This window comes from Bos taurus, chromosome 29 (genome assembly GCF_002263795.3).
Source record: "Bos taurus isolate L1 Dominette 01449 registration number 42190680 breed Hereford chromosome 29, ARS-UCD2.0, whole genome shotgun sequence".
Taxonomy (NCBI): domain Eukaryota; kingdom Metazoa; phylum Chordata; class Mammalia; order Artiodactyla; family Bovidae; genus Bos; species Bos taurus.
In genome coordinates, this window is record NC_037356.1 from 38,853,899 (window position 1) to 38,866,607 (window position 12,709).

General features: G+C 45.9%; 1 protein-coding gene across 1 annotated transcript; it reads right to left on the minus strand.

Annotated features, from left to right (window-relative positions):
- Nucleotides 1-979: 979 nt before the first annotated feature.
- Nucleotides 980-10,165, minus strand: MGC157408 (pregnancy-associated glycoprotein). The gene is given in 9 exon segments (NM_001105381.2): nucleotides 980-1,286; nucleotides 2,964-3,062; nucleotides 3,150-3,291; nucleotides 4,987-5,103; nucleotides 6,029-6,222; nucleotides 7,419-7,537; nucleotides 7,636-7,753; nucleotides 8,729-8,879; nucleotides 10,067-10,165. Coding segments are annotated over 9 exon segments (1,143 nt in total). The 5' UTR covers nucleotides 10,120-10,165; the 3' UTR covers nucleotides 980-1,136.
- Nucleotides 10,166-12,709: the final 2,544 nt, after the last annotated feature.

The following is a 12,709-nucleotide window of genomic DNA, read 5'->3' on the forward strand; positions in this document are numbered from 1 at the left end:
AAATAGTTTGTAGCCTCACCCATGGAGAAGCTCAGAAAAGCAGAAGGCTCTGTGTACCTATGGATACATGCATTGCATTCTCCCCAGCAGCATTGGAGGCCAAGCAAGGGGCATTCTGGGCCCTGGAGGAGGGAGATGGATCAGGGATCTACTGAGGCCACCACTTACCAAGTAGGCCTGGAAAGGACAGAGCAGGCATATGTGGCAGACAGCTTGTGACTGGGGTGTGGGAACAAGAGGGAACCAGCTCTGCATGAAGTACCTCACCCAAAATCCCCTGGAGGAGAAGTCCAGCAATAAGATCATCTGAGATGGGATGAAGAGAGTCTATTTCATTACCCCTTATAATTCCTCTGAATGAGGAGGTGGTGGAGTTGGTGGGTCATCACAAACTCTTCCATGGCCTAGACCATCTGCCAGTCGCTATCCTTGGGGCTGCCTCTCCCCAGCTTCAGTCATGTAGTTCTAGAGGAAACTGAAAATCATGTGTGCTGCTGTGTCAGGGCCAATGACCATGTAAAGCCAATCATAGGACCCCATGGCCCTGCCAGGATGGCTGATCTCAGGCTGTACATGTGAACTGAGGTGTATCATTCAGAGAATACCCTTGAACTCTAATGACTCCCAGCTTCTTTCTTTACTAGAAGATGCCTTCAGGATATAAAACCCTAGGGCAGGTAGCTTGGACTCCCTCACTAGGTGTAGAAGCCTTAAGGAAGAAAGTTGTCAGCTCAGACCATCAAAGAAGAGGGAAGGGAAAGGCTGAGGGAGAGAAAAAGATAACTGATGACTTCTTATTTCTTGGGTCCAGTCACAGAGATCTTTGTATTTGCTCTGATTCTTGTGTCCTGGATTCCCAGGATCATTTCAATGAGTCTCCCTTTTCTTTGAAGGCAGGTGGGATAGGGCTTCTCTCAATTTTGATTCAGACTTGGTTCTAGATCCTTCACTCCCAGACACAAAAAGAGGCAACCATTTGTTTCAGCACCATTAAGAGTGAGACCCTTTATAATTTACTGAGAATAGGGTGTGCAGACCACCAAACACAGTTCACCAGCATCCTGAGCAGCAGTGCCCAAGTGTGAGTGAGTGTGTGTTAGGAGCGGCCTTATTGATTCCTGAACCACTCCAAGCATTTATACTGCCCTTGCCAGGCCAATCCTGTCATTTCCTCGATCAAAGACTGTGAAATACAACCTCACGAAGACGTCACCCAGGATCCAGAACTCTATAGATGGACTCAATGGGCTCTCTTGAAAGGTGGTATAGCAGCGGCCTCTATAATCCTGGGGGAATCAGAGACACACACCAGTCAGCATGAGCCCTTGGTGACTCCCCCCAGTATCCAGACCCAGAACAATTATTTGTTTTATTTCCCTCTTTTGGTAAGTATCACAGGGTTTTCTCAACAGCAGGGGGTATGAGAGTTTATCAACCAAAGAGGTCCAAGACATGAGATTGCCATGAGGAAGGGTGTGGAGGAGGGGAGGAGTGGTAGTTGGGAAACAGAGGAGTGAAAAACAACAAAGTCCTACTGTAGAGCACAAGAAATTATATTCAACAGTGATAAATCACATGAAAAAGAATAAGAAAATATATATATTTTATGTGTATAACTGAGTCACATTGCTGTGCAGCAGAACTTAATGCCACAATGAAGATTAGCCACATTTCAATATAATTTTTTCGAAAACAACAAGTGTGTCCATAGCTCTCCTCACTCTGTTTCTTTCCTTCTGACTCTTGCTCCTTGTTTTCTCTGAAGAGAATGCTGGTTCTCGTCCTACATCCCCACAATCTGTCCTTTATTTAAAAACTTTATTTTGTATTGGAGTATAGCTGATTAACAATATTCTGAGTTTCAGATGGACAGTAAAGGGACTCAACCGTATGTATCCAGGTATCCTGGTCCCAAAGAAACCCCTCACATCCAGGCTGTCATATAACTGAGTGGAGTTCCCTGTGCTACACAGCAACTTGTTGGTTATCCATCTTAAATAGAGCAGTGCCCACAACACGTTCTTGAAGCTTTAACTCAGGAACTCTGTAAAGCCTCCTTCAGTCCACACTCACCCTCTCTGGCCACTCCAGGCTTGGTTGGGTAAAGTACTCTTGTTCCCCATGCCCACCGGTCAGTCCATAGCCCTCATCTCCCCTAGTAAGTCCCCAGTGCCCCAGTGCAGATCATCTTGAGATGCCATTTGCATGGAATCCAGTGCAGTTTTGCCTAGAATCAAGCAACCCTCCATATGGCTCAATGAGTTTGTGTTTTTAGAATTCGTGAAATTCCGTCTCTTCCTCAAAGCCTTCTTTGAGCCCATCAGCCTGCTCTGAACTCCCGCTTGGAGCTGACATGATGGCTCCACCCTGTGCTGAGGCTGAGCAGTCACTGTTCACCCTTTATTCACATTAGCATCCAACCTCCCCACAGAGGGGTTGGGTACCCCAACTCACAAAGGAGGCACCTGGCCGGAGCAAGGGGAAGATACAGCCGACAACTAGCCTGACCATGTAATTTATCATCCAAACCAGGAAAACTCTGAGAAGGGAAGGGAGCATGTTAACTTATGCTGGGACATCACACTGGGACTGTCCCCAGACATTCTCCTTGTAACATGGCCTATTTCAGGGACTGCTAGTGCTGAATTTCATGTTCATTCACCTAAGGGTTCAGATTGAGTTGAAGCTCTTTGAGGACTGAGGACCTCAGTGTTCCCCTCTCCCTGACTCCCACCATGCCATATGGTGTGGCCTCTCCACATTGATTTCAGGAAGATCAGTGTCCCAAACGGCCCTTTACTTCGAAGTGATTGGTTTTGTGGGAGGCACTGGCCCAGCCACAGGGCTCATCAGCATCTGCAGTGGTGTGACATGGCCTCCAGAGGGCGCCCTCCCCCCAGCAGCAGTGCAAGGGTTCTTGCAAGCTCCAGTTTGAGGACCAACCCTCAGTATTGTCCCCTCACCTTGAGGATGTAGGCTCGACCTGGCACTGGGTAGTTGATACCGTTGATGGTGAAGATAATAGAGGGCAGTGTATTGACCGCAGAACATGAAACATAGTGCTGTTAGAGAGAGAGGGTAAGAGGTTAGCCCTGGTGATCCTTGTTGTGTGTGGAGACTGGGAGTGACCCTGGGGCATGACCCTTCACCTTGGAACCTGATGGCTTGGCCCCGATGAGCTTCTGCATGTTATCGACCAGTGGTTTTGGGCCTTCGATGAATGCTGTCCCGGTGTCAACAAAGGCCATGCAGCGTCCAGAACAAGCAATAACTTTTCTTTCAATGGAGATGCTGAGAGACAAAGGAAGAAAGTGGGCAACAAGGTCACTCTGAGCCTCCCCAGAGTTGTCCCCTTCCTGACTGTCTCCTAAACAGCCCTTCGTCTCTCACCCTCTTTTCCTTTGCTATCAACACAGTACCTTTCTTGACATCCTTGAATGTAGTACTTGAATACACCAGGATCTTTTGTACCTTGACACAAGCTGGACTTCCTTCCTAGAAGACCACTGCACTTTGACTAGGAAATTTCTTCTCATCCTCCAGATTCCAGCTTAATTTTATTGTTTTTGGGATGCCTTTGCCCTGGTGTTTATGAGTCTCCTGTCTTAGTCACTCTCTGTAGACCCTTCCTCATGTCTGCTGCTGCTACTGCTGCTAACTCACTTCAGTCATATCTGACTCTGTGCGACCTCATAGAGGGCAGTCCCCCAGGCTCTGCCATCCCTGGGATTGTCCAGGCAAGAGTACTGGAGTGAGTTGTCATTGTCTTCTACTCCTCATGTCTAGCATGTACCAAAGACACAATTCACTATGTGGGCGAATCACTTCACGTACATCTGCCTTCTTAGATGTGAGGGTGAGTTTTATTCTCCTTTCCTCCCTAAAGTGCCTGTCACACAGTGGATGCCCAATGCTTTTCTGTTCAATGAGTGAATGAAAACTTAGAAAACAATAAGTAACCTCTAGAGAGCTGTATCTGGTGGGGAACAAATAATGGGTTGCACACAGAGTGAAGATGGAGATTTGCAGGGGCAGCAGATTCTCATAGTAGGGGGAGAGAGGGGTTCCTCTGGGAGAGGGTGTCTCCCAGCACTGCTCCTACAACCAGCTCAGACCCTGAGACCCTGGCCAGGAAATACATGACTATCCCATAGAAACTCCAAAGGACAGGTCAACTTTTGTCTGAGGGTATCACACAGAATCCTATCAATTATGCCTCTTGTCCTCAGGTCACTCCTGGATCCCACCTTTCTGATCCTCTGTAATAGCCCCTGTCCCACTGTGTGCCCAAGAACTTGACGTGTCTTTTCTATTAATTGCTTTCACGTCTTAAGACTGCAGGCAACCTCTCTCCACTGCTGGGTAACTGCTCCCTAAGAAGACCAATTTTCCCCATTTTCTCAGGACTGTCCCTATTTTTTAACTTACATTTATCTGTACTCAGAATGGATCTGTACTGAGAATTTCCTATGTCCTAGGTAGCCCTGGACAGTCGGTCATCTTACCATAACTCTGTTCAGGCTGGAGATATTTTCCCTGATCCTCTGTTCACCACACTGCAGAGTCCTCTAACCATGCTCCCCACCTCAAAGGGCAGTTGGTGCAGTTTTCTCCCAGCTACACAGACCTCTCTGGTGCCTTTTAGGACCCTGATCTGAGCCATGCTCAGAAGGCCTGGGGATTATGAACCCATGGGTTGTTTGTGTATCTATGTGCTTGTGTGTTTGTTTGTATGTGTGTTTGCATGTTTCTTTGTGTGTGCTTGTGTGTCTCTGACTAGCTATGCATGATTTTATGTGTTGCTATGAATGTTTTTATGTGTCTGCTTGTGTGTTTCCATATTTCTGTGTGTCTGTCTGTGTTGTTGTGGGTGGTGTATATATCTGTGTGACTGTGTGTCTAAGAATGCATTTGTGTGTGTCTGCCTGTATCCATGTACAGTAGTGGGAACATCACTTAGGCTGACCCTCAGAGGGAGAGGCTTACCTGTGCATGTGTATAATCCAGTTGCCTGATGGGATCAATGGTACCCAGTTGAGCTTTCCCTTGTAATAGCGGTGGTCCACCCCACCAAACATCACCACACTGCCCTCCTGCTCATCTCTGTAGAGAGAAGTGAGGGGGTGATCCTTGGAGGACAGTAACAACAGCACTGTCTGAGAGCTGTGCATGTCCACCCATCAAGGCCCTAATAAGGTCCCCATGTACAGATGCAGAAATCGAGTCTAGGAGAGATTGAGATCCAGAGTGAGGTCTGTTACTGTCTCATGAGTGGCACAGAGGAGGTTAGAAGCTGAATCACTTGCCTGGGCTCCATCCACTCTGTCTTCTGAAGACGCCCTAGAACTCCAGCAACCTGAGTGCTCAGACACCCTCAGAGGACAGAGTGCTGAAGTGTTTTGACTTTCCTCTTGTCCACCTTGCCATTTTTCAGGAAAATCAAGGCCTGGGAGTTCTAAGGGTGTGGGTTCAGGTCACCCAGCGTTGGCTCCAATGGCCTGCGATCTCTACTTTCTAAAGGGCCCCAAACTCAGAAGGGACACAACCTCTGCTCTCCCTGTCTTGAAATGCCTAATATTTCTTGAACAAGGGGTCCCACACTTTTGTGTCCCACACTTTCATTTCTCACTGGCTCCTACAAATTGGGTAGCTGGTCCTGGGCTCCCAGTGAAATGCTAATGAGGAAGGAAAGATATCCACCATCCTTCTTCTTCCTTCCTTATAAAATTCATAAGCAAATCCTAATGCCTTTTACTTAAACTTATTTCCTGTTGCCTTCCATTAGCCTTCCTCCTCACTAACCCCGCTAGACCAATTTACTGGTCTTGAGCCCAGGAGTAGGCTTGTGTTCCAATAAACTTTTATTTCTAAAAGCCAGGGGTGAATCCAGGTAGGGTCCTGGGTACATAGTTATCCTGGGTTAGATTATCTCTCAGGATACTTCTTTATCGAGTGTTCTATAATTTTTGTGTAACTGAAAGCATCCTACAGCTAATTTGGTGAAAGGGATTGTCCATCTCACACTTACTTGCTCAAGTAGAAGGCAAAAACAGGCTCAGAAATGGCACCTTGATTCTTCAGCTTGTCAAAGATGGGGATTGCCCCAGAAGAGGATATTTTGGGGTAGTTTAAGCCCAAGACGCCATCAAAAGGTATATGATCAAACCCATATTCCTCCACGCTTAGACCGAACGGCTGGTCAGTGCTTACAAGGTCCCCAATCTGTGGGAAAGAAGAGTGTTCCCACTTACAGATACATAAAATGGGGCTAGGACTGGGCTGGGATGCATTACCATTAGATCTTCAGAGAAGAATTGAGGCTGGGCTCTGTCTTCAGTGCCAGACAGACAGTGAGATCAAGCTGGGAGGGGAATTTGGGTTCCACTGGAGAGAGGCTGTGAATTTTATAACACCTGCCCCTCTGAAAAATACCACCTGAGTGAGTCATTTGGTCTCATGGCTTCTGTACAGGTGGGGCAACCAAGAATCACACCAGGTCCTATTGGTGCCACATTATGGACAAAACAATCAAGAGCAAGATAGCCTTCTCTTTGACATCACTGTGATCTAAGGACAGGAATGGACTGCATTCTCTGTAATGTACTGTGGATTCTGCATCTATCCAGGAAGACAGAAGCCGAAAACACAATCTTGCTTGCAGGGTTCTATGAAATTACTGCCTGTAGAAATCACTTTTGGGGATATTTGTATATTTCTCTGAGTGTGTATGAGAGAGAAAAGAGAGAGTGGAACTACTCAAGTATTTTGGGGGAGGAAGGCCATAGGTTTTTTAGACTCTCAAAGGTCCTCTATAGTGAGAAATCATTTATCAGACCCCTTGACTTCTCAGGCCACCAGTTTCCCACTCCGGATACCTGAAGCCCTTTAGTGCGCCGAGGGTCCTCAGATGAGTTTTATCCTGTTCACAAACACCCCACAGCAAATTCAGTCCTGAAAAGCCAGCCTAACTCCACCTTCTACCACATGTGTACCCTCAGGAAGGACCTTGCTGTCTGCACCTCAGTTTCCTCATATGTCTCATGAGCTAATCAGAGTAACTGCTGTGTGGCATTGTTGCAAATTAAACCAGTTATCACCTGAAAGTGCCTGGAACAGTCTGTGAATATAAAAGTGGGTGCTTTTATCCTTTCTTCTTGCTCCCAGCAAAATGAACCTTGAACTGCTCATGGGCAGACGAGCTGCAAGTCCACACCTCAAACCACTCTCTGGATTAGCTAATCTGTTTGCTCGTGTGTCACCATGGGCACTGCCTCCCCAGAGACATGATCCTGTGGATAAGATGGCCAATATCTATGGGAGTTAGGCTAGGAAGGGTCCTACCAGATGGTCCTGCATCTGTTTTGCAAGCAGTGGTCACTCCCTAGCCAGTCCTGACTCAGCATATGTTACACTGTTACCCGAACTGTGTCATGAGCAACAACTCCTTTCATTCTCCCAGATCCATAGGTAATGCTGAAGGTCTTATTGGTAAGCCGGAAGGTGGAAGACTGAAGATGTCTGAATCTAACGTGTTTAGCTGTAGACACAAGAGATGAGTGTCATCAGGTGCCAAGGATGGAAACAGGGTGGCAGGGCAAGTGAAGGATGGTCCGGGTAGGGGATGTCTGTACTCACAACAGGCTGGGCTGGTGCAAAAGTCAGAGGGCACCCACAAGTCAGATGAGCCTGTGTCAAGGAAAACCTGGAACTCCTGAGGGGGTGTTCCAATGGTGATATTAGCCAGGTAGACCAACTACAGGGAGAAGGAGGGAGTGGGTTAGTGCAGAACTGGCTACTCTCTATTCCCAAACTGCTGCCTCCCTCTGGGTGTCACATATCTCTTAAGATCACTTTCTAACCACCGTGCAGCTCACAGGCTTTGGTCTCAGAGGTATCTGCATTTGATATATTTTTCCTGTGCTACATTGTATGCAGGATATTAACTCTATGACCAGGTGTTGAAGTGGTTCCGCCTGCATGGGAATCCCATAGGCATAAACACTGGGCCTCCAGGACTGCTGGACACCCAGGGAAGTCCTGGTGCCTTCATTTGAGCAGCTCTGTAGTCTCTTCAAACCCAGCCTTAGCACCCGCATCTCCAGGAGGTCCTTCTTGATCAACCCCAGCCACTCCCTCCAAACTCAGACCACAATCAATCAACACCACACAGGTGACCCTTTGATTTGACCTGTATTTACTCTTTTCCTATCTCTCAGGCTGGCATGGGCATTCTTGAAGACAAAATAAGCCCTTTTCCTAATCTAAAAACAGTAACCACGGTGATTCTTATGTCCATACATGGAATGCAGGTTCAGTAACTTTTTAGTGCTGTCGTCTTTGCATCTGTGGAAACTGAATTCCTCTGCCTGGGGATTCACAGTTGCTCTTCAGTTGGTTCAACCTTTTGATTAGTGATGGTTCACTCTTCATCTGTAACTGAGTGGCTCACTTAGTTCAGAAGGAACAATCACCCTCAAAGAAATGACACTTTTTTGACACAGAAATGGATATTTACCTGCCACCTGGTAATTGCCATGCCCAGTCACAAAGACCAAGAGTTTAGGATGAGAGTGCCTTATCCTCTGGTTGGGGGTCCCTGTTTTCTAGTGTCTCTGCCTCCTGCAGGAACCTCATCCACATCATCCCACCTGGCTCCTCCAGATAAGCCCCAGTGCTAGGCTAGAGCACCAGGGGGCACTGTGGAGCACCATCCTCCCAAAATACTCACATCCTTGATGTTTCTCAGCGGGTGACTAGTTAGATTTGAGCCACGAAAAGAAATCTGGGACAGTCTGTAAGCATGCTCCTTCAGGAAATTGTTCAGCATGTTTTTTCCACTGAGGGTTTTTCTCATGGTCTTCACTCTCCTTAGAGGTATTCTTTCACCGATCATTTGACAAAGAAAACAAAGAAGATGTTATAATTAGCTGTCAGTGTTAAGATATAACTGTCATTGTAATGGCCCTGTGTATTTTCTAATCTAATTTTTATGAAGCACATTATTATCAGAATTTTATGCCTATACCATGACAAAGACATAGATTTCAATACAGGTTCTGTTCTGCAATCTTACATAAGCCATATGACCATGTGGTGTCTCAGTCTCCCCTTCAGTAAAATGGTAGAATGTAACAATACAACCCTCCAAATAGGATATCTTGGGGATAAGTGAAGTGATGTATATAAAGTGAAAGTGAAGTCGTGTCCGACTCCTTGAGACCACATGGACTGTAGCCTACTAGGCTCCTCCATCCATGAGAATTCCCAGGCAAGAATACTGGAGTGCATTGCCATTTCCTTCTCCAGGGGATCTTCCAGTCTCAACAATGACAGCCATTAGCATTGTTATTGCCATCTCACTCATTCCTTCTCATAGAATCTCAAGGAAGGAGGTAGAAGGGGGACTCTTATCCTCTTTTACAAGGGAGCAATTTGAAATGCAAGAGGTTTCTGAGTTGGCTGTGGTCACACTGCTTGTCAGATATAAAACAGTATATATAAAACAGTGTATTTTTCTCAAAGTTAAAAGAGAAAAGAGAGTTGAAAGAAGAATCCAAGATATAGGGAAAAGCTAAGGGAAATTCAGAGGCTTGAGAAAGAAGTAAGAGTCAAATGAAAAGTGAAAAGAAAACAACACAAAGAGAAATACACTCCCAGTGACTTCCAAAGAGATGGAGAGATAAATGACAATGATACAGAGATGCAGACATAGGCATATACACACTGAAGTAGGTAGGGAAAAAAGAGGACATGTTGAATAAAATGTAAAAAGTGTTATTCCACAGGACCACATCGACATCTGCATAGACTGTGCACTGAACTGTTACAAGGAGTTGCATTTTCAATAGGTCTTGACATGACTAGACCGCAAGATTTTTGCAACCCAACCAAGACCTTGGGATCCACAGTTCCTATAGCAAGTTACTTATCAATAAGTAAGAGTTGAGCTTTAAGACTCTTAGGGAAGTATTCCATTTCCTTCTAAACCTGATCGGTGGAAGAATAATCAGATGAAAAGAAAAATCCGAGAAAGGAATGTGATGTGACTTACAGTCCCCATACTTACTTGACTATACACTCTGAGAAGGCCACCAGCCCGAGGACCACAAGCCACTTCATGCTTCTTTCCTGCATCCAAGTACTCAGGGAAGTTTGGGTTCTTAGCATGTAGTGGTGACCAGGAGCCCCTAGTTATATATGCTCTGACCTACCTGAGTTTTCCCCTTTAGGCCACTAAAAGGTCTGGAAAAAAAAAAAAAAAAACACAAAGCTCTTGATTAAATCTTTACCTTCATCAGTGTCCTTGGTCACTGGCCTTTGAAGCTTCTCAGAATACAGAGAATTGAACTGTAATCTCTTCCTTGAAGCTTGGCTGGAAAATGAAACTGATCTTCATGGACATCTAAGAAGACAGAGAACCTTGCCTACATGGAGAAAAAACTGCTGAGAACACCATGAAAATGGATACTAGGGGCCATGCTCAGCATTCCTGGTTTCATGTCATCTTCCTAGCCACTTCATGAGATATGCTTTGCTGTCTTCATTGGAGAGGAGATTTTTAGGAGGATAAGTTGTCAAATGGCAAAGTGAAGACTTCAGGGACAGCCCAGGGACATACAACTGGCTTAAGGTAGTGGGTCTATTGGCAGACATCAGGGGCACCTATGATGCCAGTCTGCATCAAAGATTTAGGGCAGAGCAATACTTCAATTGCATGGTTTCAGTACTGGAAGAAATGTCATATGCATCCACAAGATACTTAATATCATCCAACAACTGTGCAAGGAAGAATTGTGTGCTAGGTTATGGGTTAAAGGCTTCAAAGTCAAAGTTGATCAAGACAAAAGTAGTCTTTATCTTAAGAGATCTAGAAGTCTAGTTCTCACAAGCTCATGTCCCCAGGAGGCAGGAGATATGATACTAGGACTAGGTGGCCATGCTGGAATCAGGGCAGCACAGGCCTTACCACTGGGAGCAACCTTTCCTCCACTTCACCCATGCCGGAAATCAGGCAAGTTGGCCATGTTTTCAAGAGAATCAAAGTTTGGACATTTGTGTACAATCTAGTGATTTTAATGTTAGCAACTAATTTTTTTTTCCCAAAAAAAAAAAAAAATTTGGAACAAAATCTCCACAGTAATGTTCTGGAATCAGCCTTCAGTCTGCAATTTTTTGTTTCTGGCCTAGAGTTGGGAGTGCAGTAGGGACAGAGAGAAATTTAATTCATGTTGGTTGATTTAAAGACTGAAGGCACACTAAAAATGCTGACTCATTGAAAAAGATCCTGATATTAGGAAAGATGGAAGGCATGAGGAGAAGCAGAAGACAGAGGATGAGATACTTGGATAGCATCACCAAGTCGATGGACATGAGCTTGAGCAAGCTGTGGGAGTTGGTGATGGAGAGGGAAGCCTGGCATGCTTCAGTCTATGGCATTGAAAAGAGATGGACACAACTGAAGGACTGAACTGAACTGAACAAATTGAGAACAAAGACTAATAAATCTAATTGCATCAGGTTGTTAACTAGCTACCTATAACAACACATTACTTAAGTGGCTTTAAAATTCAGACTTATGACTCTACATTCAGAGTGGAATATCTTCTAAGGAAAAACAAGAATACTGTCCATCTAAACCAAAACCAAAGAAAACCAAAAGAAAAAAAAGGAGGAGGGGTGGTCTTAAGATGCTGGAAAAATAGGATGAGGAAACCACTTTCTCCCCCACAAATTCATCAAAAGAACATTTAAACGCTGAGTAAATTCCACAAAACAACTTCTGAATGCCGGCAGAGGACATCAGGCACCCAGAAAAGCAGCCCATTGTCCTCGAAAGGAGGTAGGAAAAAATATAAAAGACCAAAAAGAGACAAAAGAGGTAGGGACAGAGCTCCATCCCTGGAAGGGAGTCTTAAAAAGAGAGAAGTTTCCAAACACCAGGAAACACTCTCACTGCCGAGTCCGTGGCAAGCCTTGGATGCACAAAGGACAACATAACAGGGAGGAAAAATAAATAAATAATTAAAACCCACAAGTTATGAGTCAAATGGTAACTCCCCCAATGGAGAAGCAGCGCAGACGCCTGCACTCGCCACTAGCAAGCAGGGACTGGGCAGGGAGACACAGGCTGCATTGCTTAGAGTAAGGACAGGGCCTGAATGCCCCGAGGGCAATCTGAGCAAACTAACTTGGGCTAGCAAACCAGACTGCAGGATAGCTACCACGCGCAAAGCCCTAACCTAAGACTCTGCCAGGCCCACACATAGAACAAAGGACTGAACAGAACTAGCCCACTGCAGTCCATCCCCTCCAAGTGAGAGGCAGCCAGAGCTGGAAGGGGCCAATCGCAGCCCTAGAAAGGCATTATCTACCAAACTGCAAACAGGCTTCTTTGCTAACTAAGACTTCTTGGGGTTCTGGACGGTCAACATCTGCCTGAGAAGGTGCACCAGTTGTACACCCAGAAAACTGAGCTGCAGGGACAGGGGAGGTGATAAGTCACGGTGACCACATTCAACAAACACCTCATCACCTGAGCTGCTCTGACCTGGGAAGGGCACAAAATGCAGTCCCAACTGAGTCTGTGCCTCTGAGACTACCCGAGTGCCTGAACCTGAGTGGCTTAGACCTGAGAGGTGCATGCAGCCCAGGGCTGGCCTCGAATGGTTCCTGGCGGAGGATTCTACAGCCTGAGCAGCATGGGAATGGA